Source organism: Leucoraja erinacea, chromosome 38 (assembly GCF_028641065.1).
Source record: "Leucoraja erinacea ecotype New England chromosome 38, Leri_hhj_1, whole genome shotgun sequence".
Taxonomy (NCBI): domain Eukaryota; kingdom Metazoa; phylum Chordata; class Chondrichthyes; order Rajiformes; family Rajidae; genus Leucoraja; species Leucoraja erinaceus.
Genome location: NC_073414.1, coordinates 5,172,446 through 5,199,391, shown reverse-complemented (window position 1 = coordinate 5,199,391; position 26,946 = coordinate 5,172,446). Strand labels below are relative to the sequence as shown.

The following is a 26,946-nucleotide window of genomic DNA, read 5'->3' as shown; positions in this document are numbered from 1 at the left end:
GGTACTGATTGGGGAAGATCAGCCATGGTCACATTGAATGGCAGTGCTGGCTACTCCTGCACCTATTGTCTATTGTCTATTGTCTAAAATAAATCTTGAATTTGTAGAAGCCCCCCGAGCCATAAAGTCATAGAGTGATACAGCGTGGAAACAGGCCCTTCAGCCCAACTTGCCCACATCGGCCAACATGTCCCAGCTGTCTACCTCATTGGTGACCCTCGGACTATCCTTGATCGGACTTTGCTGGCTTTACCTTGCACTAAACGTTATTCCCTTATCATGTGAATGGAGTGGGAGATTGCAACCTTCACGTGGTCCGTTGCATTTCGTTGTCTCTGTACTGTACACTGACAATGACAATTAAAATTGAATCTGAATCTGAATCTGAATCTGTCCGCCTGTAGAACAAGGTCGACAAAAATGCTGGAGAAACTCAGCGGGTGCAACAGCATCTATGGAGCGAAGGAAATAGGCAACGTTTCGGGACGAAACGTTGCCTATTTCCTTCGCTCCATAGATGCTGCTGCACCCGCTGAGTTTCTCCAGCATTTTTGTCTACCTTCGATTTTCCCACAGCCTACATCTGCAGTTCCCTCCTACTCAAATAGAACAAGTTGTCCTCCAACTCTAGACTGTGCACGCCCCACACAAGAAGAAGATACACTGTGAACGGCTCGTTTGTAATCATGTATTGTCTTTCCGCTGACTGGTTAGGACGCAACAAAAGCTTTTCACTGTACCTCATTACACGTGGCAATAATCTGAACCAAACTGAACTAAGTTCCGAGGCTGCAGACCATGCACTAGTCTATTTACCAGCTCCCAAGCCTTTCCGCCTTCCAGTTGTCATACCGCCCTGTTGACAAGTGTCAACAAAACCACAAGCTCAAACAAGCTTAACCGCTGATAAGCTAACATTCGAAAGTGAGAGAAAAAGCACTGAAAAACTGCAGCCTGATGTTTTGTCAACAGAAGACATGTTCTCAGCCGGCAAATCTTGAATGATGTACAGAACGTTGCTTAACGCTAATTCCACGACGGGGTGAAGGTGAAAACCCTGTCCCACTGTACAAGTTCATCCCAAGACCTCTCCCGAGTTTAAAAAAAAAAATCAAACTCGCGGTAAGCACGGAGAATGAACGTAGCGGGTACGTTGGAGCTCGGGGACGTCTCTTAGCGCTAACGGCAGGTACTTGGGAAGACTCGCTAACGGCAGGTAAGCACGGGAAGACTCGTGAAGATTTTTCAACACGATGAAAAATGTCCACAAGAGCCCCGAGTAAATCTCCGAGTTCGAATCGGGGCAAACTCGGGATAACTCTTGGAATGAACTCGTACCGTGGCCCAACACGTAGATCATTTAAAAAAGGCACCAAAATATCGGTAACTCAACGGGTCAGGCAGCATCTCCAGAGAACATCTTCAGACTGATGAAGGGTCCCAACCAGCAGCGCCACCTATCCATGTTCTCCAGAGATGCTGCCTGACCCGCTGAGTTACTCCAGCACTTTGTGTCTTTCTGTGTAGACCAGCATCTGCAGTTCCTTGCATCTAACTCATTTCAAATGTCATGCAAAAAAAACACGGCAGTTTGGAATTTGTGCGTAAGATTTTTTGTGACACCGTGCGGTGGAGTCTTGTGAATCGAATAGAAGTTTGTGATATATATTTTTTTTAATAATAATTTCATTACATCTCTCTTTCGGGTTTAAATAGAGGTCAACTGGGTGATTGTAGAGTTGCTGCCTCACAGCGCCAGAGACCCGGGTTCGATCCTGACTACGGGCGCTGTGTGTACGGAGTTTGTACGTTCTTCCCGTGACCACGTGGGTTTTCTCCAGGAGCTCCGGTTTCCTCCAACACTCCATGGAGGACGTATGTAGGTTACATAGAAACATAGAAACATAGAAATTAGGTGCAGGAGTAGGCCATTCGGCCCTTCGAGCCCGCACCGCCATTCAATATGATCATGGCTGATCATCCAACTCAGTATCCCGTACCTGCCTTCTCTCCATACCCCCTGATCCCCTTAGCCACAAGGGCCACATCTAACTCCCTCTTAAATATAGCCAATGAACTGTGGCCTCAACTACCTTCTGTGGCAGAGAGTTCCAGAGATTCACCACTCTCTGTGTGAAAAAAGTTCTTCTCATCTCGGTTTTAAAGGATTTCCCCCTTACCCTTAAGCTGTGACCCCTTGTCCTGGACTTCCCCAACATCGGGAGCATTTGGTATTGGACACCCTCCGGATAACAAACGTACCGATCAATTGTCACTTGCTAATACTTTCCTAATGCATTTAATTTTGTTGATTTCGTGATTTGCGGACATAATTTCTGAAGGAGTCAAGCAAACATCATAATTCTCGTCCTGTTTACACATTCCTGTCATTTCCTGCCTTGGTTAAACATTCCCTGAACCAATGAAGACAATCAAACAGCAGCAATAAACAGTCTTCAACATTAATGTTGCAATTACATCTTCATTTTACTCTGACACAAGTTAAAGGGAGAGGGTTTGTGGTTTTGATATCGTACGAGCATGCACTTATTGGCACCACCATGGTACCGCCATGTCAGAAACATACCACGATCACCTCTAGGGAACACACACATGCTCTAATTAGTTATTGACGGCACACAATACAATACCTTACAGGCAATGCATAACACACAGTTACGTAGGGGTGAGGAACACACACACACACACAAGGACAAGAAGTACTTTATAGGAAACATGCACACACACACACACAATAGACACACACACCTAGACACACACACACACACACACACACGCACACACACACACACACACACACACACACACACACACACACACACACACACACACACACTAGACAGGCACACACACACACACCTAGACACACACACACACACACACACACCTAGACATGCACAGACACACACACACACACACACACACACACACACACACACACACACACACACACACACACACACACACACACACACAGACACACACACACACACACACACCTAGACATGCACACAGACGCACACACACACCTAGCCACACACAGACACACACACACACCTAGATATGCACACACACCTAGACACACAGACACATACACACACACACACACCTAGCCACACAAACAGACACACACACACACACCTAGATATGCACACACACCTAGACACACAGACACATACACACACACCTAGACACACACACACACCTAGACACACAAACAGAAACACACCATTGCCACTGACAGATAGGACATGCAAACAACAGTGGCAGTCAGATACACAGAAACATTGTATGAAGTTTATAGCCCACACATACAAACACACACTCCATGGCAACTCACTACGACTGACAGATAGGACATGCAAATAACAGCCATTTACAGTCACAACCAGATACACACACACACACACACACACACACACACACACACACACACACACACACACACACACACACACACACACACACACACAACACACTGCACACACACACACACACACACACACACACACACAAGAGCACACTACACAAATAACAGATACAGACAACCACGGCCAGTTATAATCTAGAACAGACATATAATATATATACCCAATAGAACGTGCATATCAGAGACCACTCCTTAACCAACTAGTATGTTGCAGTTCTCCTTTCCAACCATAGTGAGGAGCCGTTACTCTCACACACACATATTACAAGAGCTACGAATTTCAGCAACAACTAATATAAATATTCATTCATCTTTCTGTACATCTTGCTGTTGAAGCAAATGCTTTAAAACACTGAGTTTTCAGTTTCTTCGTCCTTGGTAGGACATCAATAAAATATCCGAGCATTATAATATGTTACAGCTCTGTGCCCAAGGCATCAAATGGTCCTGTCCGTAATCCCATTTATCCGCTTTTGACAAGTCTTGTTTTAACTCAAGCTGTTAAAACTGATCGCTGTGGCTTAGAGGCTAAACTGTGAAGCTGAGGGATTTTTTTTTATGGCGGAGTGGTGCGTGGGGGGGGGGGGGGGGGGGGGGGAGCAAATGTTGGGATGATGTTGGAATCGAATTCCATCTTCTTGGCTCAACTTTGAAGGTCGATGCTAGCTCCTTCCAAGGTAGCAGGTGAGACATAAAACAACGGTAGACCCACGAAATGCGGTGGAGACACTCAGCGGGTGAGGCTGCATCTCTGGAGAGAAGGAATGGGCGACGTTTTGGGCCTCAGTCAATGGTGGGGGTGGGAGATTGCAACCTTCACTTGGTCCACACTGTTTCGACGAACGCAATCAGCCGTGATCACATTGAATGGCGGTGCAGGCTCGAAGGGCCGAATGGCCTACTCCTACACCTGTTTTCTATGTTTCTATGTTTCTAACCTGGCGTGCACAAACAGAAGATCAGAATAGAACACGTTTCGGCCCAAAACGTTGCCTATTTCCTTCGCTCCATAGATGCTGCTGCACCCGCTGAGTTTCTCCAGCTTTTTTGTGTAACCTTCGATTCTCCAGCATCTGCAGTTCCTTCTTAAACATCAGAATAGAACAAGTTGTCGCAGCTTTAGGCCAGACATAAAAAGAAGGAGTCAATGGTGGCTGATTGAGGTGCCAGTCTCTCTCAGCGTTCCGGTACAAGTCCCCTTGGCATTTACCCTGGTGAGGTCTCACGCTGGGCACAGAGCCACTTCCTCTGAAGCACCTGTGTGCCAACCCTCCCCTCCCCTCGCTCAGCACAGCGAAATGCTCTGGTGTTTCAACGGGTCTTGGAGGTTGGTTCGTACGATGGACTCGGAGAAGCGGCAGCAGAGGATCTGCTTGAATGTTCGGAACATGGACTTCCTAAACAGGATGAAGAGCCAGGGATCAACGATGGGGTTGAAGGAGTACAAGCGGAAAGCCACCAGGTCCTGATTGTCATCCTCGTCCGGTTTGATGGCGTTGATGAATCCACGAATCTAGAGGGTGGCATTAGGGGGTAAAGAGAAAAGCATTAATTGATACATGGCTCATTAAACAGCATGCACCGACATTGCATGGACAATTGGATTGTAGTGTACAATGATGAGCAAATAAATAATCACAAATCACAACACAAATTATCTCTGCTTATTTATTATTTATCTAATTTTTCTTTGTTGATCCCTTCTCCCAACTAACAATGACCTATTCGTAGCAAAAGGATTTGAGTATAGGAGCAGGGAGGTTCTACTGAAGTTGTACAGGGTCTTGGTGAGACCATACCTGGAGTATTGCGTACAGTCTTGGTCTCCTAATCTGAGGAAAGACGTTCTTGCCATAGAGGGAGTACAGAGAAGGTTCACCAGACTGATTCCTGTGATGGCAGGACTTTCATATGAAGAAAGACTGGATAGACTTGGCTTGTACTCGCTAGAATTTAGAAGATTGAGGGGGGATCTTATAGAAACTTACAAAATTCTTAAGGGGTTGGACAGGCTATGTGCAGGAAGATTGTTCCCGATGTTGGGGAAGTCCAGAACAAGGGGTCACACACACAGTTTAAGGGTAAGGGGAAAGAAATCTTTTAGGACCGAGATGAGAAAAACATATTTTTTTCACACACAGAGAGTGATGAATCTGTGGAATTATCTGCCACAGAAGGTAGTTGAGGCCACAGTTTATTGGCTATATTTAAGATGGAGTTAGATGTGGCCCTTGTGGAGGGCCTTGTATGGAGAGAAGGCAGGTACAGGATACTGAGTTGGATGATCAGCCATGATCATAATGAATGGCGGTGCTGGCTCGAAGGGCCGAATGGCCTCCTGCACCTATTTTCTATGTTTCTATGACCCGAAACGTCACCTATTCCTTCTCCCCATAGATGCTGCCTCACCCGCTGAGTTTCTCCAGCATTTTTGTCTACCTTCGATTTTTCCAGCACCTGCAGTTCTATCTTTCCTCCGAATTGCTTGGGCCTCTGTTCATCTATGAGAGGGCCTGCGTTTCGGGTCGAGACCCTTCTCCCGGATGGTTGAAAAGGGTACTGAGAGTAATGCGTTCGGACGAACGCACTATGGGAAGTACACTCGTCCCCCTGCAGGACCTATACACCAGGTGCAGACCCAGAGCCAGCAACATTGTGGGGGACCCCTTCCACCCCAGCAACGGACTGTTCCAGCTGCTACGGTCAGGCAAACGCCTCCACTGTCACGCTGTGAAAACAGAGAGGATGAGGCGGAGTTTCTTCCCACAGGCCGTCAGGACTGTAAACTCTGATCTCACCAGGGACTAATTTACTGTTGCGTTGTGTCTTATTAAAAATGTTGGGTATTTTCTAACATGTAAATACTGATTCTGTTCTATTCTGTTCTGTAGTTTTTCGCACAATTTGCAGGCATTGCCACTTTCATTTCACTGCACATCTTGTATACCCAGCTCAGCACATCATCGGTGCCCCGCAAACGGTGTCTGAGACGGGCCGGGAAAATCAACAAGGACCCCTCTCACCCTAACCATGGTCTATTTGCCCTCCTCCCATCAGGGAGGCGGTACATGAGTCTCAGGTCCCCTGCACAAGCAGAGCTGAGGAACAGCATTTTCCAAAACACCATTATCCTGCTGAACTCACAGTCCCGACGCTAGCTATCTTTTATACTCTCCTATCTGTATATATTTATTTGCCTATGTACCAGTTTAATTCATCCACATAGCACATATTGTTCAACCAGTATTTTTATTTCTACTATCTTGCCCTCTGACCAGATGCTAAACTGCATTTCATTGTACCTATACTCGTATATGTGCAATTACAATAAAGTTGAAACAAATCAAATCAAAAATGTGTACGTGACAAATAAACTTGACTTGAACTGCACTGTTTGTAGAAAAATATCATCTTTACTGCTGTCGAGGGAGTGAAAACAAATCAGAATTATGTGGGTCAGTGTTCACCAGGAGAAGGCCATTAACAATCACTTCCTTCATACATCTCTGCATATCAAAGATACCACTGGGATGTTGTTAAAACGTTTCATTATATGAGATGACATCTAATCTTGGTTTTGTCCCGTCCGTTCTGGCAATTCAGCGCAAATAATGTCAGAAATGCCGATGTCTAAAAACAACAAACTCCTAATTGACATCAAGCACCCGCAATAAATCCCAGAGCAGCACAGATTCAAAGATTAGACAATAGACAGTAGGTCTGTTCGAGCCAGCACCTTCGAGCCAGCAATGTCATCATGGCTGATCATCCCCAATCAGTACCCCGTTCCTGCCTTCTCCCCACATCCCCTGACTCCGCTATCTTTAAGCCCTATCTAGCTCTCTCTTGAAAGCATCCAGAGAACTTGCCTCTGAGGCAGAGAATTCCACAGCCTCATCACTCTCTGTGCGAGAAAAAGTGTTTCCTCATCTCTGTTCTAAGATGAAACCTATCAAACACTCCAAAGAAGGACATATATATATATATTTAAAAAAATATTTTTTTGCATGCTAACCAGTCGGCAGAAAGTCAATACATGTGAAAGTCTGAAGAAGGGTCTCAACCCGAAATGTCACCCATTCCTTCTCTCCAGAGATGCTGCCTGTCCCGCTGAGTTACTTCAGCAGTTTGTGTCTACCTTTGGTTTAAACCAGCATCTGCAGTTTTTTCCTGCACAAGATGTACCTCGGCATCCATTCCTTCAGATACCCAGCCATCGTGCAACCTTTGCCTTGGCAACCACCACTTGATTTGCGATTTGCTTTGTAAACGGCAAGCGACGGGTTTAAACAGCCCCAGGATAATTCCACCAAACACTCGTGCAGACAAGATATTTATCTCCCAGGTCTGGGATAGATTGGAAATCCGATCAACGCGGACATGGATTCCAAAGGAGAATTGGAAATGATTCCTATTCGGAGAAATGCTTGGGTTTATCTCCACCATCGATACATCCACTACTTCCCTCCAGAAGTTTAATGCGGAACGGAGTGTCTACCTTGGTCCAAGGATGAAACGCCTTGCGTCTGCAGGCAGGGAAATAATGAGAGAACAGCATAACCTTTCCCTTGTAACACAAGCCTACGCATCTGATAAATGTCCTTTCCATCCAAATAATTTGGACCCATTCTCTCCATATTAGAACCATATGGTTCAGCAAGATGTTTGCTCGAGGTATTTACATTGTTACTCAGTAAGGAGCAAGTTAGATGTCGATTTGAGATTAGTATTGCTCAGACGTGTATTTTGTTAATTAAAAAGCCGTTAGCGAGGGCAAAAGGCAGATATTCATCTGGAAAGAGTCAAAGGCCTGTCTCACTTAGGCGATCATTTCAGCGACTGCAGGCTGTTTTCACATGATTGCGGGGTGATGCCTGTATGGTCGTGAGTTGTCTCCTCAAGTCCCCTAAAGGGCCTGTCCCACTTGGGTGTCATTTGCGTGTCACGCAGATAGCGCGCGAAGAATTTGTACATCACAAAACTACACTAAACTAAACTAAACACTATTGAAATGCAAGGCTTTCTTTCTTTATACTATATTTTACTTTGCACAGATCAGGCTCAATCCTAATAAAAGTGAGTCATCACTATGCAGTGCTTCCCATCTTGAGGCAAGTCACCTTTGAACGCCTGGTTATTACTCATCAAAGAACCATTAATATAATGTACAGTGAGACTAAGGCTGACATCTCTGAAACATCGGCACTGCTTCATGCAGATCGTTCCATTGTATCTGTTTCATTGGTTTTCCCTCTCAACCGTATCTGGTAAAACTGAAGGGTAATTCTTTTCCCCTCACGGTCCACATTAAATAGCACAATGAAACAGGCTTCCACACTGGTCCGTAGCCAAGAAGCAGCTTTATTTAAGAGCTTGCAGAACAATCCAGGAGGAGGCAAAGTTCATCCCTAATTTCCTGCGCTGTGTGACCGAGCTTATAGCAAGATAAGCACAGATTTGGGAATCCTCCCAAGAATTTTCCAGCATAGTGTTGGTGTGCGCAGTGGTACGGTTGTTGTCTTAAGGGCCTGTCCCACTTGCATGCGACCTGCATGCGGCAAGCGCGACCTAACGTGGTCGCTTGAGCCGTACGGCCTCGCGGGGCCGGTCCCACTTCGATCGCTGGAGCCGTATGGAGTTGTGCGGAGCTGGTCCCGACATCGCGCGGGGCTCCGAAAAACTGACCGTGTTTAAAAATTCCGCGCGGCAACGGCCTGCCAGCCCGCAGCCGCCTCGACACCGTGTCACTCACTCGACCTCCGCGCGGCTCCCGCTTCTGGTTTGGTCGCGCTTGCCGCATGCTGTAGGGCTCAAGCGACCACGTTAGGTCGCGCTTGCCGCCTGCAGGTCGCATGATCGTGGGACAGGCCCTTTACAGCGGCAAAATCTCCGGTTCGATCCTGACCACGGGTGCTGTCTGTATGGAGTTTGCACGTTCTCCCCGTGACCGTGTGGGTTTTCCCCGGGTGCCCTGGTTTTCTCCCACACTCTAAAGACGTACAGGTTTGTAGGTGAATTGGCTTCAGTAAAGATTGTAAATTGGTGCTAGTGTGTGTAGGATAGTGTTAGTGTACTGGGTGATCGCTAGTTGTAGCAGGCTCGGAGGGCTGAAGGGCCTGCTTCCATGATGTATCTAATCTAAACTAAACTAAACTACACTAAAGTAAATACTCAGCATCACACACAATGACGTGCATTAAAATAACATGTTTAATGTGTCAGATGCTCTTGCAGGTGCATTATCAAACAGAATTTAACTGAAGACTGAGATGAGGAAAAAACATTTTCACACAGACAGTTGTGAATCTGTGGAATTCTCTGCCACAGAAGGCAGTGGAGGCCAATTCACTAGATGTATTCAAGAGAGAGTTATGGCCCTGTCCCACGGTACGAGTTCATTCCAAGAGCTCTCCCGAGTTTAAAAAAAAATCAAACTCGTGGTAAGCACGGAGAATGTACGTAGCGGGTACGTCGGAGCTCGGGGACGTCTCTTAGCGGCTCGTAACGCTAACGGCACGTACTCGAGAAACGCGGTAAGCTCGGGAAGACCGGTGAAGAATTTTCAACATGTTGAAAAATGTCCACGAGAGCCCCGAGTACTGACGAGTGGCCATTACCGTAAATCTCCGAGTTCGAATCGGGGCAAACTCGGGAGAACTCTTTGAATGAACTCGTACAGCGGGACAGGGATTCTAGACGTAGATCTTAGGGCCAACGGAATCAAGGGATATGGGGAGAAGGCAGGAACGGGGTACTGATTCTGGACGAGCAGCCACGATCATATTGAAAGGTGATGCTGGCATGAAGGGCCGAATGGCCTACTCCTGCACCTATTTTCTATGTTTCTATGTTAACACTTCAAAGCCAAGAAATGCACAAAATTGGAAGAAAAGAAAATGGAAAGAGGGGCTTGGGACAACCTCTTTGACGCAGAGACAATCTGCCAACTGGAACTATCTGTCCTGAATGCCGAAGAACTTTCAAAGCCAGGATTGGACTCGTAAGCCACCTGAGAGTCCACAAACGCAACAGGTCGTAGACCACCACCCTCGACCTAGAGGGGTAGCCACGATGACGTTAACACTGAGTCAGAAAAGTTGTTGTTAAGTTCGATGCTTAGAGGCAGCTCGGGTCATGGAAAGAAATTCCAGTGCTTACGTGGACTTGTCAACAGAAAGCAGAAAGATGGAAATCAGAGATGCCCAGGAGGCTGGATTTGGAACGGAATGCAGTTTTTTTAAATGGTTCAAGGCGGTGGACATGGTCACAGACATTGAAGTCATGGGTGGATTAGAAAACAGTAACTAGAACATTCAAAACATTGCCAAAGTGGAAGTGTGGAGATAACAGTGAATGGCATATGGTGATAGTTTGAAGTAGACGTTCGGATGAATTCATATTTATTGATCGTGGGGAGATACAAGAAGCAGGATGAGAGGTCATAACCTCAGAATTAAAGGGCGCTCTTTTAGAAAGGAGGTGAGGAGGAACTTCTTCAGTCAGAGGGCAGTTAATCTGAGGAACTCATTAATAGAAACATAGAAAACATAGGCCATTCGGCCCTTCGAGCCTGCACCGCCATTCAATATGATCATGGCTGATCATCCAACTCAGTATCCCATCCCTGCCTTCTCTCCATACCCCCTGATCCCTTTAGCCACAAGGGCCACATCTAACTCCCTCTTAAATATAGGCAATGAACTGTGGCCTCAACTACCTTATGTGGCAGAGAATTCCACAGATTCACAACTCTCTGTGCGAAAAATGTTTTCCTCATCTCAGTCCTAAAAGATTTCCCCCTTATCCTTAAACTGTGTGACCCCTTGTTCTGGACTTCCCCAACATCGGGAACAATCTTCCTGCATCTAGCCTGTCCAACCCCTTAAGGATTTTGTAAGTTTCTATAATCTGCCACAGAGGGCTGTGGAGGACAAGTCAGTGGGTATTTTTAAGGCAGAGATAGACTCATTCTTGATTAGAACGGGTGTCAAGGGTTATGGGGAGGAGGTAGGAGAATGGGATTAGGAGGCAGAGATCAGCCACGTTTGAATGGCGGTGCGGACCCGATGGGCCGAGTGGCCTAATTCCACTCCTATAACTTATGAAGAAGAGATTTGGCACAATTGAGTCCAGGGGCAATAGGGCAGAATAACAACAAGGAATTGGGATTTGCACAAAACAGGAAAATATTCAAGTGACAGACCAAGGAACAGGGCAGCACGGTGGCGCACGGGTAGAGTTACCGCCTTTCAGCGCCAACGACCCGGGTTCGATTCTGATCACGGGCGCTGTCTGTACGGAGTTTGTACGTTCTCCCCGTGACCTGCGTGGCTTTTCACAGTTTAAGGATAAGAGGGAAATCTTTTAGGATCGAGATGAGGAAAATATTTTTCACACAGAGAGTGGTGAATCTGTGGAATTCTCTGCCACAGAGGGTGCCCACAGTTCATTGGCTATATTTAAGAGGGAGTTAGATGTGGCCCTTGTGGCTAAAGGGATCAGGGGGTATGGATAGAAGGCAGGGATGGGATACTGAGTTGGATGATCAGCCATGATCATATTGAATGACTCGAAGGGCCGAATGGCCTCCTCCTGCACCTATTTTCTATGTTTCTATGTTTCACCGAGATCCTTGGTTTCCTCCCACAAACCAAAGACATACAGGTTTGTAGGCTATTTGGTTTTTAGGCTAATTGGCTTGGTGTAACTGTAAATTGTCCTTAGTGTGTGTAGGGCAGTGTTAAGGGGTCTGTCCCACTTGGCAATTTTTTCGGCGACCGTCTGCATCATTGACTGATGTATTAGGTCACCGAAAAAGTTGCGGCGTGTTGTGGCGTGTTGTGGCGTGTTGTGGCATGTTGTGGCGTGACACAGCGTGATGCCGTTTGATGCACGGTGCTTCCTCAAGTGTCACGACAATTCTTTTGGTCCCCCTGGATTTTGAAATGTTCAAAACCTATCGGCGACCCTGACACGTTGGTGAATGATGCCATCACTGTCACCGAAAAAATCACAGGCCCTTTAGTTTTGTGTGGGGATCGCTGGTCAGTGCGAAGGGCCTGTTTCCACGCTGTATCTCTGAACTAAAAACTAAACTAAAGGATGCTTAGAAACAGCAGCGAAAAGTTATGTAAGTGTTTCTCATAAAGGTTTCACCACATACATCTTCCCACTTGTAAGTTTGTACTTCTGAAAAAGGGAAACTAACTTGCCTCCACTTGTCTAGATGCGTGCAAATCCTTCAGCATTCAATACAATCTAGAACAAAGCTGCATACTTGACTTGAACTCCAAACATTAATGGCCTTCCTCATTAAAAACATGCAACAGCATGCCGAAACTACTCTGCCAACGCACCTTCCAACCCCATGGTCTCCACAGCCAAGCAGTGTGGGAGCTCTATATAACGTGAAGGTTTCCATCCTAATGCCCCTGTCCCACTTAGGAAACCTGAACGGAAACCTCTGGAGACTTTGCGCCCCACCCAAGGTTTCCGTGCGGTTCCCGGAGGTTTTTGTCAGTCTCCCTAATGGTCGAAAGTGGTTTCCGCTTCTTCTATGTTCCGGGCGATTATTTCAAAAAATTAAAAACTGGCAGCGATTAAAAATAGGTTGCCGTTTTAAAAATCGGTAATTTTTTAGTCGAAGCCAGTTGCGATACTAGTTGAAGGTGGTTGCCGGAGGTTGCCGGAGGTTGCAGGTGGTTGCCGGAGGTTGCAGGTGGTTGCCGGAGGTTGCAGGTGGTTGCCGGAGGTTGCAGGTGGTTGCCGGAGGTTGCAGGTGGTTGCCGGAGGTTGCAGGTGGTTGCCGGAGGTTGCAGGTGGTTGCCGGAGGTTGCAGGTGGTTGCCGGAGGTTGCAGGTGGTTGCCGGAGGTTGCAGGTGGTTGCCGGAGGTTGCAGGTGGTTGCCGGAGGTTGCAGGTGGTTGCCGGAGGTTGCAGGTGGTTGCCAGAGGTTGCAGGTGGTTGCCGGAGGTTGCAGGTGGTTGCGGGAGGTTGCAGGTGGTTTGCCGGAGGTTGCAGGTGGTTGCCGGAGGTTGCAGGTGGTTGCCGGAGGTTGCAGGTGGTTGCGGGAGGTTGCAGGTGGTTGCCGGAGGTTGCAGGTGGTTGCCAGAGGTTGCAGGTGGTTGCCGGAGGTTGCAGGTAGTGGAAGGTCCTACCTGCAACCTCCGGCAACCACCTTCAACTAGGGAGGGAATAAGAAAAGGTGACGGGCCAATTGCAAGCACATTTTGCCACACCCATTTACATCCCCAGGACTCATCGCCCATAAAATCCATTCCATGTATGGAGTCTGGACAGATTGAATCTATTCATGGGCATTCAGATGATCTCATGGGCTAATAACTAGCGCGACCGGGATGTCAGATGCTGCCAAGAGCTGAGTTTGCCAGTACGGTTGAACCTGATGGATTCTTGATGGAAAGCGTATGGTATTTTTAAATGTTGAGGGGGAGAACCATGTCCCAGTGTCTTCGAGACGTCTTGTGTTCAGAGTCTTGGAAGGAAGGGAGTGAGGGGTCACCGAAACAGGGACAGATTGATAAGAAGGCTGTCGGTCGCGCCAGCTTACATTTCCTCTCTCATTCTTGAAACGATTTTAAAGATGGAATGACATCCTCATTGAAATCAGCTGCTGAAATCCCTAGTTACCAGTGCATCAAGTTTACCCTATGGAGTAAACAACATTTCTTACAGTCGGGCTAGGATTAACCCTGCCCCAGCCATATAGGACTCCCCGCCTTCTGGCTGCATTTCACACCCACCACCCTCGTCTTTGGACATCTATGTGTAGGGGAGAGGGTAGGGCTGAAGGTGTCGTGGGTCGGGTTGCACCTGGGCCTGGCCAAGATGACCATCCGCTAGTCTCGGTGCCAGGCGGAAGTGCGCCCCTTTTCCAGGGTTACATCTGAGCTCGGGTGGTGTTAGAGAGGGTCCACGCGTTGTCCACAAGCAAGGACGGAACTCACTATCAAAACATGGAGGGGACGGGGGACACAGTTTTTTGGCAGCCGCGTACACTCACACACGCGGGCGAGGCTTCGGAGGCTCAACCCAGCGCTAAATGCAGCTCAACTGCCTGCCTGTCTCACCGGGTTAACTAACAGCCCTGTCTGGACTGACGGGACACCAGCGCTGGCCATGTTTCCCGCAAGTCCAGGCAGGGATGTCGCCCACCTCTCAAAACATGGGGGGGACATGTCCCCTCTGTCCCCCCCTGGTTTTCCACCCCTGCCCTGGGGGATTTCCGGGACCGCTGGGCACCGCGGGGGGTGGAACACATCCTTAATGAGGGAGTGCAGAGACGGTTCACCAGACTGATTCCTGGGATGTCAGGACTGTCTTATGAAGAAAGACTGGATAGACTTGGTTTATACTCTCTAGAATTTAGGAGATTGAGAGGGGATCTTATAGAAACTTACAAAATTCTTAAGGGGTTGGACAGGCTAGATGCAGGAAGATTGTTCCCGATTTTAGGGAAATCCAGGACAAGGGGTCACAGCTTAAGGATAAGGGGGAAATCCTTTAAAACCGAGATGAGAAGAACTTTTTTCACACAGAGTGGTGAATCTCTGGAACTCTCTGCCACAGAGGGTAGTTGAGGCCACAGTTCATTGGTTATATTTAAGAGGGAGTTAGATGTGGCCCTTGTGGCTAAGGGGATCAGGGGGTATGGAGAGAAGGTAGGTACGGGATACTGAGTTGGATGATCAGCCATGATCATATTGAATGGCGGTGCAGGCTCGAAGGGCCGAATGGCCTACTCCTGCACCTAATTTCTATGTTTCTATGAGGATGGTGATATAGTCGTTTAAGCATGCATTTGATATTTAAGAATATTTGTTTAGATAATTGGGTGATTTTGTACGATGGTGGTGGGTTTGTTTGGTATTGTCTGATATTGTATTCTTGCAATAATTGATTACATTTCATTTTTGTTAAAAAAATATTGGTCCTTGACTGAGTTGAGTATAGAAGTTGGGGGGTCATGTTGCAGTTGTATAAGATGTCGATGAGGCAGCATTTAGAGTATTGCACTCAGTTCTGGGCACCAGGTTATAGGCAAGATGTTGTCAAGCTGGAAAGGGTGCAGAGTAGATTCACGAGGATGTTGCCAGGACTAGAGGGTGTGAGCTACAGGGAGAGGTTGAATGGAAAATATAGAAACATAGAAAATAGGTGCAGGAGTAGGCCATTCGGCCCTTCGAGCTGCACCGCCATTCAATATGATCATGGCTCATCATCCAACTCAGTATCCTGTACCTGCCTTCTCTCCATAACCCCTGATCCCTTTAGCCACATCTAACTCCCTCTTAAATATAGCCAATGAACTGTGGCCTCAACTACCTTCTGTGGCAGAGAGTTCCACAGACTCACCACTCTCTGCGTGAAAAATGTTTTTCTCATCTCGGTCCTAAAGGATTTCCCCTTTATCCTTAAACTGTGACCCCTTGTCCTGGACTTCCCCAACATCGGGAACAATTTTCCTGCATCTAGCCTGTCCAACCCCCTAAGAATTTTGTAAGTTTCTATAAGATCCCCCCTCAATCTTCTAAATTCTAGCGAGTACAAGCCGAGTCTATCCAGTCTTTCTTCATATGAAAGTCCTGACATCCCAGGAATCAGTCTGGTGAACCTTCTCTGTACACCCTCTATGGCAAGAATGTCTTTCCTCAGATTTGGAGACCAAAACTGTACGCAATACTGTATGAATAGGCTGGGTCTCTATTCCTTGGAGGGCAGAGAAATGAGGGGTGATCTCATACAAGTGGATAACATCATGAGAGGAATAGATCGGGTAGAGTCTCTTGCCCAGAGTAGATGAATCGAGGACCAGAGGACATCGGTTTAAGGTGAAGGGGGGAAAAGATTTAATAGGAATCTGAGGGGTAACATTTTCACACAGAGGGTGGTAGGCGTATGGAACGAGCTGCCAGAGGAGGTGTTCAAGAAGGAACTGCAGATGCTGGAAAATCGAAGGTACTCAAAATTGCTGGAGAAACTCAGCGGGTGCAGCAGCATCTATGGAGCGAAGGAAATAGGCGACGTTTCGGGCCGAAACCCATCTTCAGACTGAGGAGGAAGTTGAGGCTGGCCTGGGACTAGTGCAGCTGGGACATGTTGGCCAGTGTGGGAAAGTTGGGCTGAAGGGCCCGTTTCAAGGACTCAATAACTCTGTGAATATGGGTTAGGTGGTTATCCTAATCCTGCAGAGCAAACAATAACTTTGTACAGCTGTCCTGTGGTTGATCCAAGTGTTGTTGGGTAAACTGTGCCTCTGCAGTCATTCCACTGCCACCCTTCACCTTGCTGAATAAACATTAGCTATGTTGAGTTACACCTTGAATAACTCTTATCTTGCCAAAGAAACAATCGCAGAGGACACAAGGTTCTGGAGTAACTTAATGATCAGTTTTCGTTTAGAGATACAGCGTGGAAACAGGCCAAACGAGTCGGCACTGACCAGCAATCACCACCCGTACACTGGCATCATCCCACACATAGGGGCAATGCACATTTTTTTACAATAGCCAATTAACCTACAAACCTGCACAGCTTTTTTTTTAACTTTCGTTTTACGTCACAAATACTTTTATTCAAAAAATAAAAATAAACACGTCTTTGGAGTGTGGGAGGAAACCGGAGCACCCGGAGAAAACCCACGCAGTCACAGGGAGAACGTACAAACTCCGTACAGACAGCACCTGTACTCAGGATCGAACCCGGGTCTCGACCGCTGCACGGGCGCGGTGAACCACAATCCCCCGCAACTCCAAAACTGTGTCATAGCACAGTACGCGATGCGGAAATGAAGGACAACGACCCCCACGATACAATCGCGGGGTTTCCAACCGGAACTGTAACATAGGCCGGCCGGCTATGTACGCGATTCAGTGAGAAACCATGTTCTGCCGGGGGCTGTCGCCTCGACACTACTGAGACTCCCGGAGAAGAACAACTTCTCTTAAGGATAAGGGGGGGAATCCTTTAAAAACCGGGATTTTAAAAGACTTTCGGAGCGGGTGGCTCTCTGGAACTCTCGCCCAGGCGCGGTAGTTGAGGTCACGGCCGAGGGACTTACCATCGCCTGTGGCCAGGGGGCTCAGAAGGTCATGGAGCCCCAGTCACCTCGACACTACAGTTGGACTGCTGGACCGCGGGAGTAGAACAACGGGAAGAGATAAGACTTTTGCCTTCCATCACAGTGAATCTCCAACATCTCCTCACTGTGATGGATGTTTGTGTAAGTTGTGTTAAGTGTGTGTCTTGGGTTTTTTTTTGTTGTTGTACTGTCAAGACTGTAGGAATGAAATTTCATTCAAACCTTGTCTGTTTGAATGACAATAAAAGGCATTCTATTCTATTCTATATTCTATTCTAGTTTCTAAGTCCACACCAGATATTTGAGCACACCATCTATAAATAATTACTAAAATACTAAAAATAATTTGCTGGTGGTGATACAAGGAACTGCAGATGCTGGTTTACACAAAAAAAACCACACAAAGTGCAGGAGTAACTCAGCGGGTCACTATAATTCAGCGGGTGCAGCAGCATCTATGGAGCGAAGGAAATAGGCAACGTTTCAGGCCGAAACCCTTCCAGGAGTAACTCAGCGGGACACTATAACTCAGCGGGTGCAGCAGCATCTATGGAGCGAAGGAAATAGGCAACGTTTCAGGCCGAAACCCTTCCAGGAGTAACTCAGCGGGACACTATAACTCAGTGGGTCAGGCAGCATTTCTGGAGTGGAGATTTTGGTCGGGACCCTTCTTCAGAACCATCCTGACCCGAAACATCACCTATACAGGTTCCCCACAGATGCTATCTAACCCACTGAGTTACTCCAGCACTTTGGTCTGTTGGCCTTTTGTGTAAACCAGCATCTGCAGTTCCTTGTTTGTAAAAGGTGCCAGAATACATGACAAGTAGCAACTCCTAGCCTGCAGAGTAAACACATTCTCCAATGTGATTATAGGGCTAATCCTTTCCTGATGACTAGACAGTAATACTATAGTAACACGGATTAACCCTTAACCCGCTGACTAAATGACTGTGTAATTACATGGCGATTAATGTTGACCCTGCCAAAAACAGTTGGGGTGTCCAGTTATTCACTGAAACATTGATACCATACGATGGGACGTTATTTATCCCAGGAGGGAAATTGATCTGCCAATGGTCATAAAAACACAAGATGAAATTAAAGTGACCAGTGGAAGGAATTGGGGATGTGAAAAGATTGTGGAGGGGTGGGCGGGAGGGGGGGGGGGGGGGAAGTCAGTCTACCCCACCACAGAAGGGGGAGGCATTGTACAGTTTGATAGCCACGGGGAACTTGCTGGACACAATCCCAGTGTGGTTATTAATCCCATTGAATAGTGAGAGGCTGCTGTCGGCTGGTAGGCTGACCTCTAAGGCACTGAGGCCAGGTGCCAGCTCTCCGACACCTCCTTATACCTACCCTTTGACCACGACCCTGCAGGACTCCCTCTGTACCGAGCAGGGAGCGTCTATCTTCGGTGTAAACCAGTATCGGCAGATCCTCTTCAACGCTACACATTTCGGCCGCGCTGGGAGAACCCGCCAACAGTTGCAGCGGTAACGTTGCTGCCTTACAGCGTTTGCAGCACCAAAGACCCGGGTTCGATCCCGGCTACGGGCGCTGTCTGTACGGAGTTTGTACGTTCTCCCCGTGACCTGCGTGGGTTTTCTCCGAGATCTTCAGTCTCCTCCCACACTCCAAAGACGTGTCTACTCCACCATTCAATCATAGAAACATAGAAACATAGAAAATAGGTGCAGGAGGAGGCCATTCGGCCCTTCGAGCCTGCACCATTCACCATTCAATATGATCATGGCTGATCATCCAACTCAGTATCCTGTACCTGCCTTCTCTCCATACCCCCTGATCCCTTTAGCCACAAGGGCCACATCTAACTCCCTCTTAAATATAGCCAATGAACTGTGTGGCCTCAACTACCTTCTGTGGCAGAGAATTCCACAGATTCACCACTCTCTGTGTGAAAAATGTTTTCCTCATCTTGGTCCTAAAAGATTTCCCCCTTATCCTTAAACTGTGGCCCCTTGTTCTGGACTTCCCCAACATCGGGAACAATCTTCCTGCATCTAGCCTGTCCAACCCCTTAAGAATTTTGTACGTTTCTATAAGATCCCCCCTCAATCTTCTAAATTCTAGCCAGTACAAGCCGAGTGGCTGATCTATCTTTCCCTCTCAACCCCATTCTCCTGCCTTCTCCCCATAACCCCTGACACCCAATACTAATCAAGAATGACATATCTCGGCCTAAAATATCCATTGACTTGACCACCTGTGGCTATGAATTCCACAGATTTGCCACCCTCTGACTAAAGGCGTTTGCACATTCTGTGTGTGTGACCTTGTGGGTTTTCTCTGGGTGCTCAGGTTTCCTCCCACACTCCAAAGACGTACATGTTTGTGGGTCAATTGGCTTGGTATAAGCGTAAATTGTCCCAGGCGTTAGGGTGCGGGGATCGCTGGTCGGCGCGGACTCGGTGGGCCGAAGGGCCTGTTTCGGCGCTGTATCTCTAAACAAAACTAAACACCATATGTGACAGCAATTTCCTCTTCGCTGTTGGCAAGAGCGAGTTTCAGAGGATCTCTGGCGCCCGGTAGCTGTGATGTTATTAACTTGGCCAAGCATCCAATCTCATTATCACAACCAGGAAGCAATTTTTAAATCCATTTCAAACAGTGTGCAGAATGCAAACTAAAGACTGACACAAGCGTAATTAATGTGAAAGTTATAGATTTATGAATAGAATTTAAAATAAAGTTATTGCAAAATGTGAAACAAATTATGTTAAACCACTAGATAAACATAAATATTTTTGGACCAGATTATTTGCCAAGCAGTGAATATGTTCATGACACTATTATTAAAAGCATGTAGTGAAATGTAAGGATTCCAACATATTTTAAACTCACCCGCTGAGTCTCTCCAGCATTTTTGTCTACATTCAACATATTTTAAAGTGGTATTAGGTCACACAAAGGTTAAATTTATAGGTACGCAAAAATGCTGGAGAAACTCAGCGGGTGCAGCAACATCTATGGAGTGAAGGAAATAGGTAACGTTTCGGGCCGAAATCCTTCTTCAGACTGGTAGGGGGTGGGCGGGGAGAAGGAAGGAAAAAGGGAGGAGGAGGAGCCCGAGGGCTGGGGGATGGGAGGAGACAGCTCGAGGGCTAAGGAAGGGGAGGAGACAGCAAGGGCTAGCAAAATTGGGAGGATTCAATGTTCATGCCCGCCGGATGCAGGCTCCCCAGGCGGAATATGAGGTGCTGTTCCTCCAATTTCCGGTGTTGCTCACTCTGGCAATGGAGGAGACCCAGGACAGAGAGGTCGGATTGGGAATGGGAGGGGGAGTTGAAATGCTGAGCCACCGGGAGGTCAGGTAGGTTCTTGCGGACTGAGCGGAGGTGTTCGGCGAAACGATCGCCCAACCTCCGCTTGGTCTCACCGATGTAGATCAGCTGACAGCTAGAGCAGCGGATGCAGTAGATGAGGTTGGAGGAGATACAGGTAAACCTCTGTCGCACCTTGGAACGACTGCTTGGGTTCTTGAACGGAGTCGAGGGGGGTGGTAAAGGGACAGGTGTTGCATTTCTTGCGGTTGCAACGGAAAGTGCCCGGGGAGGGGGTGGCACGGGAGGGAAGGGAAGAATTGACAAGGGAGTTGCGGAGGGATGCGAAGGTAACATTTATGCCAGTTCTCGTGATTTTACTTCAGAATGTTGCAGATATCACACTTGTATGAAGCCAAGTGTAGGGATGAATGTAGTCATAGAAACATAGAAACATAGAAACATAGAAATTAGGTGCAGGAGTAGGCCATTCGGCCCTTCGAGCCTGCACCGCCATTCAATATGATCATGGCTGATCATCCAACTCAGTATCCTGTACCTGCCTTCTCTCCATACCCCCTGATCCCTTTAGCCACAAGGGCCACATCTAACTCCCTCTTAAATATAGCCAATGAACTGTGGCCTCAACTACCTTCTGTGGCAGAGAGTTCCACAGATTCACCACTCTCTGTGTGAAAAAAGTTCTTCTCATCTCGGTTTTAAAGGATTTCCCCTTTATCCTTAAGCTGTGACCCCTTGTCCTGGACTTCCCTAACATCGGGAACAATCTTCCTGCATCTAGCCTGTCCAACCCCTTAAGAATTTTGTAAGTTTCTATAAGATCCCCTCTCAATCTCCTAAATTCTAGAGAGTATAAACCAAGTCTATCCAGTCTTTCTTCATAAGACAGTCCTGACATCCCAGGAATCAGTCTGGTGAACCGTCTCTGCACTCCCTCTATGGCAATAATGTCCTTTCCAGATTTGTCCTTCCTCAGATACAGTGTGGAAACAGGCCCTTCAGCCCAACTTGCCCACACAGGCCAACATGTCCCATATCCCTTCAAACTTATTCTATTCATGTACCTTTGTAACTGCAGACGCTGGTTTCAACCGAAGATAGTCACAGAAAATGCTGGAGCAACTCAGCGGGTCAGGCAGCATCTCTGGAGAGAAGGAATAGGTGACGTTTCTGGTCAAAGCCCATGTTGGGTCACTGACATTGAAACTTTGAGACTTGTACGTCAACATACACATTATGCAATGTTCTTGAAGTTGCTGGCAGTTTTTACAGGTAGCACTAACAGTTTGTCCACCATTCAGAATTAGAGGACGTGCTTTTAGGAAGGAGACGAGGAGGAACTTCTTTAGTCAGAGGGTGGTGAATCTGTGGAATTCTTTGCCACAGAAGGCTGTGGAGGCCAAGTCAGTGGACATTTTTAAGGCAGAGATAGATAGATTCTTGATTAGTACGGGTGCCAGAGGTTATGGGGAGAAGGCAGGAGAATGGGGTTAGGAGGGAGAGAGATAGATCAGCCATGATTGAAGGTAGACAAAAGTGCTGGAGAAACTCAGCGGGTGCAGCAGCATCTATGGAGCGAAGGAAATAGGCAACGTTTCGGGCCGAAACGAGCAGTACGTCATCTTGCCATGGTACAGCCCTCAGGACTCAACAATTTCAGCTAACCAGTCTTTTCAATTGGTGGCTGAACGAACAAATTCATAGAAAATAGGTGCAGGAGGAGGCCATTTGGCTCTTCAAGACAGCACCAAATTCATTCTGAAGAAGGGTCTCGACACGAAACGTCACCCATTCCTTCTCTCCAGAGATGCTGCCTGTCCCGCTGAGTTACTCCAGCATTTTGTGTCTATCTTCGGTTTAAACCAGGTTCCTTCTTGCACAAACTAGTCCATTGTTTTTCTTTCACCACAGATGCCACTTGACCATTTTCACTTATTACAGATTTTTGGCAGAAGCAGAATTATGTAACCCGCCATTGTGGTCACGAGCTTTCTCATCTCTCTGCTCCGTCTTCGTTTACCACTTCCTAGTTACACATCCTCTGGACAGCTCAGCTGTGATCAACAAGCCCTCACCGTCCTAGACAAAGCACAGAGTGCTGCAGTACCTCGATGGGTCAGGCAGCACTTCGGGAGGGATGTTTTGGGTCTTCAGACAGATGGAGGGAGGAAGACTGATGTTTATTTCTGAAGAAGGGTTTCGGCCCGAAACGTTGCCTATTTCCTTCGCTCCTGCACCCGCTGAGTTTCTCCAGCATTTTAGTTTAATTAAGTTTAGTTTAGTTTTGAGACACAGCGCGGAAACAGGCCCTTCGGCCCACCGAGTCCGCACCGACCAGCGATCCCCGCACATCAACACTACCCCACACACACACACTGGGTACAATTTCACATTTATACCAAGGCAATTAACCTACAAACCTGTTCGGCATGGACTTTGGAGATGGCCTGTTTCCGTGTAATTGGGATATGGTTAAAAGTTTAATTTAGAAGAACTCGGATCCGCACCGAACCGCAAAACACTACCCTACACACACAAACAATTTCCGTACAGGCACAGCACCCGTCTTTGGAGTTGGGAGAAATCGAACCTCGGGGGAAAAAAAAACACTGGACGCTGTGGGATCGAGGGTCAGCACTGTGAGGCAGCAACTCTACCGCTGCGCCACCGTGCCCACCCTGATTGTTTGAGGAAGGCCAACCCTAAATGTCACCCATCCATGCTCTCCAGAGATGCTGCCTGACCTACTGAGTTACTCCGCCACTCTGTGTTTTGCTCAAGACTCCAGCATCTGCAGTTCCTTAGTCTCTCCCTACAATCTGTTCCTTGCTGGCTCCACCACCTTGTGTGGCAATCAGTTCCCCTTGACCTTCACCCCTTCACCCCTGTTTAGTTCTCGCTTAGTAATGTAAAACATGATTGATGTAAGGATCATGTTTAGGGAGGAACCGCAGATGCTGGTTTAAAGCGAAGATGGACACAAAGTGCTGGAGTAACTCAGCGGGACAGGCAGCATCTCTGGAGAGAAGGAATGGGTGACGTTTTGGGTCAAGACTGGAGAAGGATCTCGACCAGGGCCGAAGGAGCTCGAAGGGCCGAATGGCCTCCTCCTGCACCTATTTTCTCTGTTTCTATGTTTCTATGACCAGACACGTCACCCATTCCTTCTCTCCAGAGATGCTGCCTGTCCCGCTGAGTTACTCCAGCATTTTGTGTCTATCTTGATAGATGGATTTCAACTTGAGACATTGACACTCATTCTCTCTCTATAACTAATGACGTCTGACCCGCTGAGGACTTCCATCAGTTCATGTTTATATTTCGGATTCCCAGCAACTGTCGATTTTTCTTTACTTGCCCAAATTCCTCTCTGGAGTATGACATGGAAACCAGAGTTCACTGACTCAGAGCCACCGATAGCAAAAATATATAATATTGCCAGGACTCGATGGCCTGAGTTACAGGGAGAGGTTGAGCAGGCCAGGACCTCATCCCTTGCAGCGCAGGAGGATGAGGGGTGATAGAAACATAGAAACATAGAAAATAGGTGCAGGAGTAGGCCATTCGGCCCTTCGAGCCTGCACCATTCACCATTCAATATGATCATGGCTGATCATCCAACTCAGTATCCCGTACCTGCCTTCTCTCCATACCCCTGATCCCCTTAGCCACAAGGGCCACATCTAACTCCCTCTTAAATATAGCCAATGAACTGTGGCCTCAACTACCCTCTGTGGCAGAGAGTTCCAGAGATTCACCACTCTCTGTGTGAAGAAAGTTCTTCTCATCTCGGTTTTAAAGGATTTCCCCCTTATCCTTAAGCTGTGACCCCTTGTCCTGGACTTCCCTAACATAGGGAACAATCTTCCTGCATCTAGCCTGTCCAACCCCTTAAGTATTTTGTAAGTTTCTATAAGATCCCCTCTCAATCTCCTAAATTCTAGAGAGTATAAACCAAGTCTATCCAGTCTTTCTTCATAAGACAGTCCTGACATCCCAGGAATCAGTCTGGTGAACCGTCTCTGCACTCCCTCTATGGCAATAATGTCCTTCCTCAGATTTGGAGACCAAAACTTCTTCTTGAACACCACATATTGTCCGCCAGCTATGTGCAAGAACTATACATCATACCCCGTAAACTCTCTGTTAAAATATTATTAACTACAAAGTCGATTCCTAACAAATTTATTCAAAAGGCCAATAAACATCAGATTTTGGCTACGGAGACTTTCTTTCTTTTGAAATAAATAAATAGATGAGAATAAACTGCACGGCACGTCACTTCCAATAATGTCCATATATGTAAACAAAAAGGTTTGTGTTTACATGTGGAGACTGTCACAAACTCAAGACATTGTCAATCTGGAAAGGGCGCAGAGGAGATTTACAGGGATGTTGTCAGGGCTAGAGGGTCTGAGCTATAGGGAGAGGTTGATTCTATTCCTTGGAGCGCAGGGGGATGAGGGGCGATCTTATTGAGGTGTATAAAATCATGAGAGGAATAGATCAGTTAGATCCACAGTTTCTTGCCCAGAGTAGGTGAATCGAGGACCAGAGGACATAGGTTTATTCTTGTGTAGAGTGACTCTTGTACCGAACAAAAATAAATTTCACATGTGACAAATAACCATAACAACTGCACAGTTACATCAGAAAATATCTCTGAAGCAGATCAGAGCAGCAAGTCTGCCAATATCTATAAAAGCTTGTTTCCTGATCGGATATTAGTCTAACTTTTGTTCCAACTTTTCTTATTACAAATTCTTCAAGATTCAAGATTCAAGAGAATTTATTGTCATGTGTCCCTGACAGGACAATGAAATTCTTGCTTTGATTCAGCACACAGAATATTGTAGGCATGAATACAGAACAGATCAGTGTGTCCATATACCATTGAATATATATACACACACACATTAATAAACAGATACAGCTCAATAGGCTCTTAAAGTTCATTTGATTGTTTGAGTCCCCGAATTTAATCAGTCTGAAGAAGGGTGTGGGCCCGAAGCATTTCCTATAGATCTGCTGAACCCGCTGGATTTTTTGTGTGCATTGATTTATACACACACCATTAATAAACAGATTCTAGCTCAATAGGCTCTTAAGGTTCATTTGATTGGAGAGTGAGTTTAATAGTCATGGCTGTGGGGAAGTAGCTATTCCTGAACCTGGATGCAACGGATTTCAGGCTCCTGTACCTTCTACCTGAAGGCAGCAGGGAGATGAGTGAGTGGTCAGGATAGGACAGGTTTGGGGGGATATGGGGCAAACGCAGGCTGGTGGGACTAGTGTAGCTGGGACATGTTGGCGGTTGTGCGCAAGTTGGGCCGAAGGGCCTGTTTCCGTGCTGTACCACTCCATGACTCTATAACTCCATCTGCAGTCCCTTCCCTCAAATTCAAATCCTGGCTGGATATAAAGCAGAAGAATTTTCACGCTTCAGAAGGGTTGCAGAGGCCACAGGAGGAAATATTTCAGCATCCGATTCTGTGAGTAGATAACATTACTTTGGCAGGTCTTACAGTGGTTGATAGAATAATGACGCAGGAGTGCGTACAAGTGCATTAACCAGAAGCATCTCATGATGTCTCGACCAAATGTATGAGGTTTAAGGCTTTTTGGAAGGGGCAATGTTCAGGGCACTGCCAAGATCTAGGGCAGCATAGTGGCGCAGCTGGTAGAGCTACTTCCATCACAGTGCCAGAGAACTAGGTTCGATCCTGACCTCAGGTGCTGTCTGTGAGGAGTTTTATAGGTTCATAAGTCCCAGGAGCAGAATTAGGCCACCTGGCCCATCTTGTCAACTCCGCCATTCAATCATGGCTGATCTATCTTTCCCTCTCAACCCCATTCCCCTGCCAACTCCCTATAGCCCCTGACACCCAATACTAATCAAGAATGTCAAATCTCTGCCTAAAAAAACCCATTGACTTGGCCATGAATTCTACAGATTCACCACCCTCTGACTAAAGGCGTTTGCACGTTGTGTGTGTGTGTGTGTGTGTGTGTGTGACCTTGTGGGTTTTCTCTGGGTGCTCAGGTTTCCTCCCACACTCCAAAGACGTATATGTTTGTAGGTTAATT

General features: G+C 47.0%; 1 protein-coding gene across 1 annotated transcript in view; it reads right to left on the bottom strand.

Annotated features, from left to right (window-relative positions):
- Positions 1 to 3,508: 3,508 nt before the first annotated feature.
- Positions 3,509 to 26,946, bottom strand: part of ptgir (prostaglandin I2 receptor) — a 56,931-nt gene continuing 33,493 nt past the window's right edge. Inside the window, exon 2 of the mRNA XM_055663675.1 lies at positions 3,509 to 4,964. Within this exon, the coding sequence (XP_055519650.1) occupies positions 4,737 to 4,964 (228 nt within the window). The 3' untranslated portion in view covers positions 3,509 to 4,736. The remainder of the gene's footprint in view (positions 4,965 to 26,946) is intronic.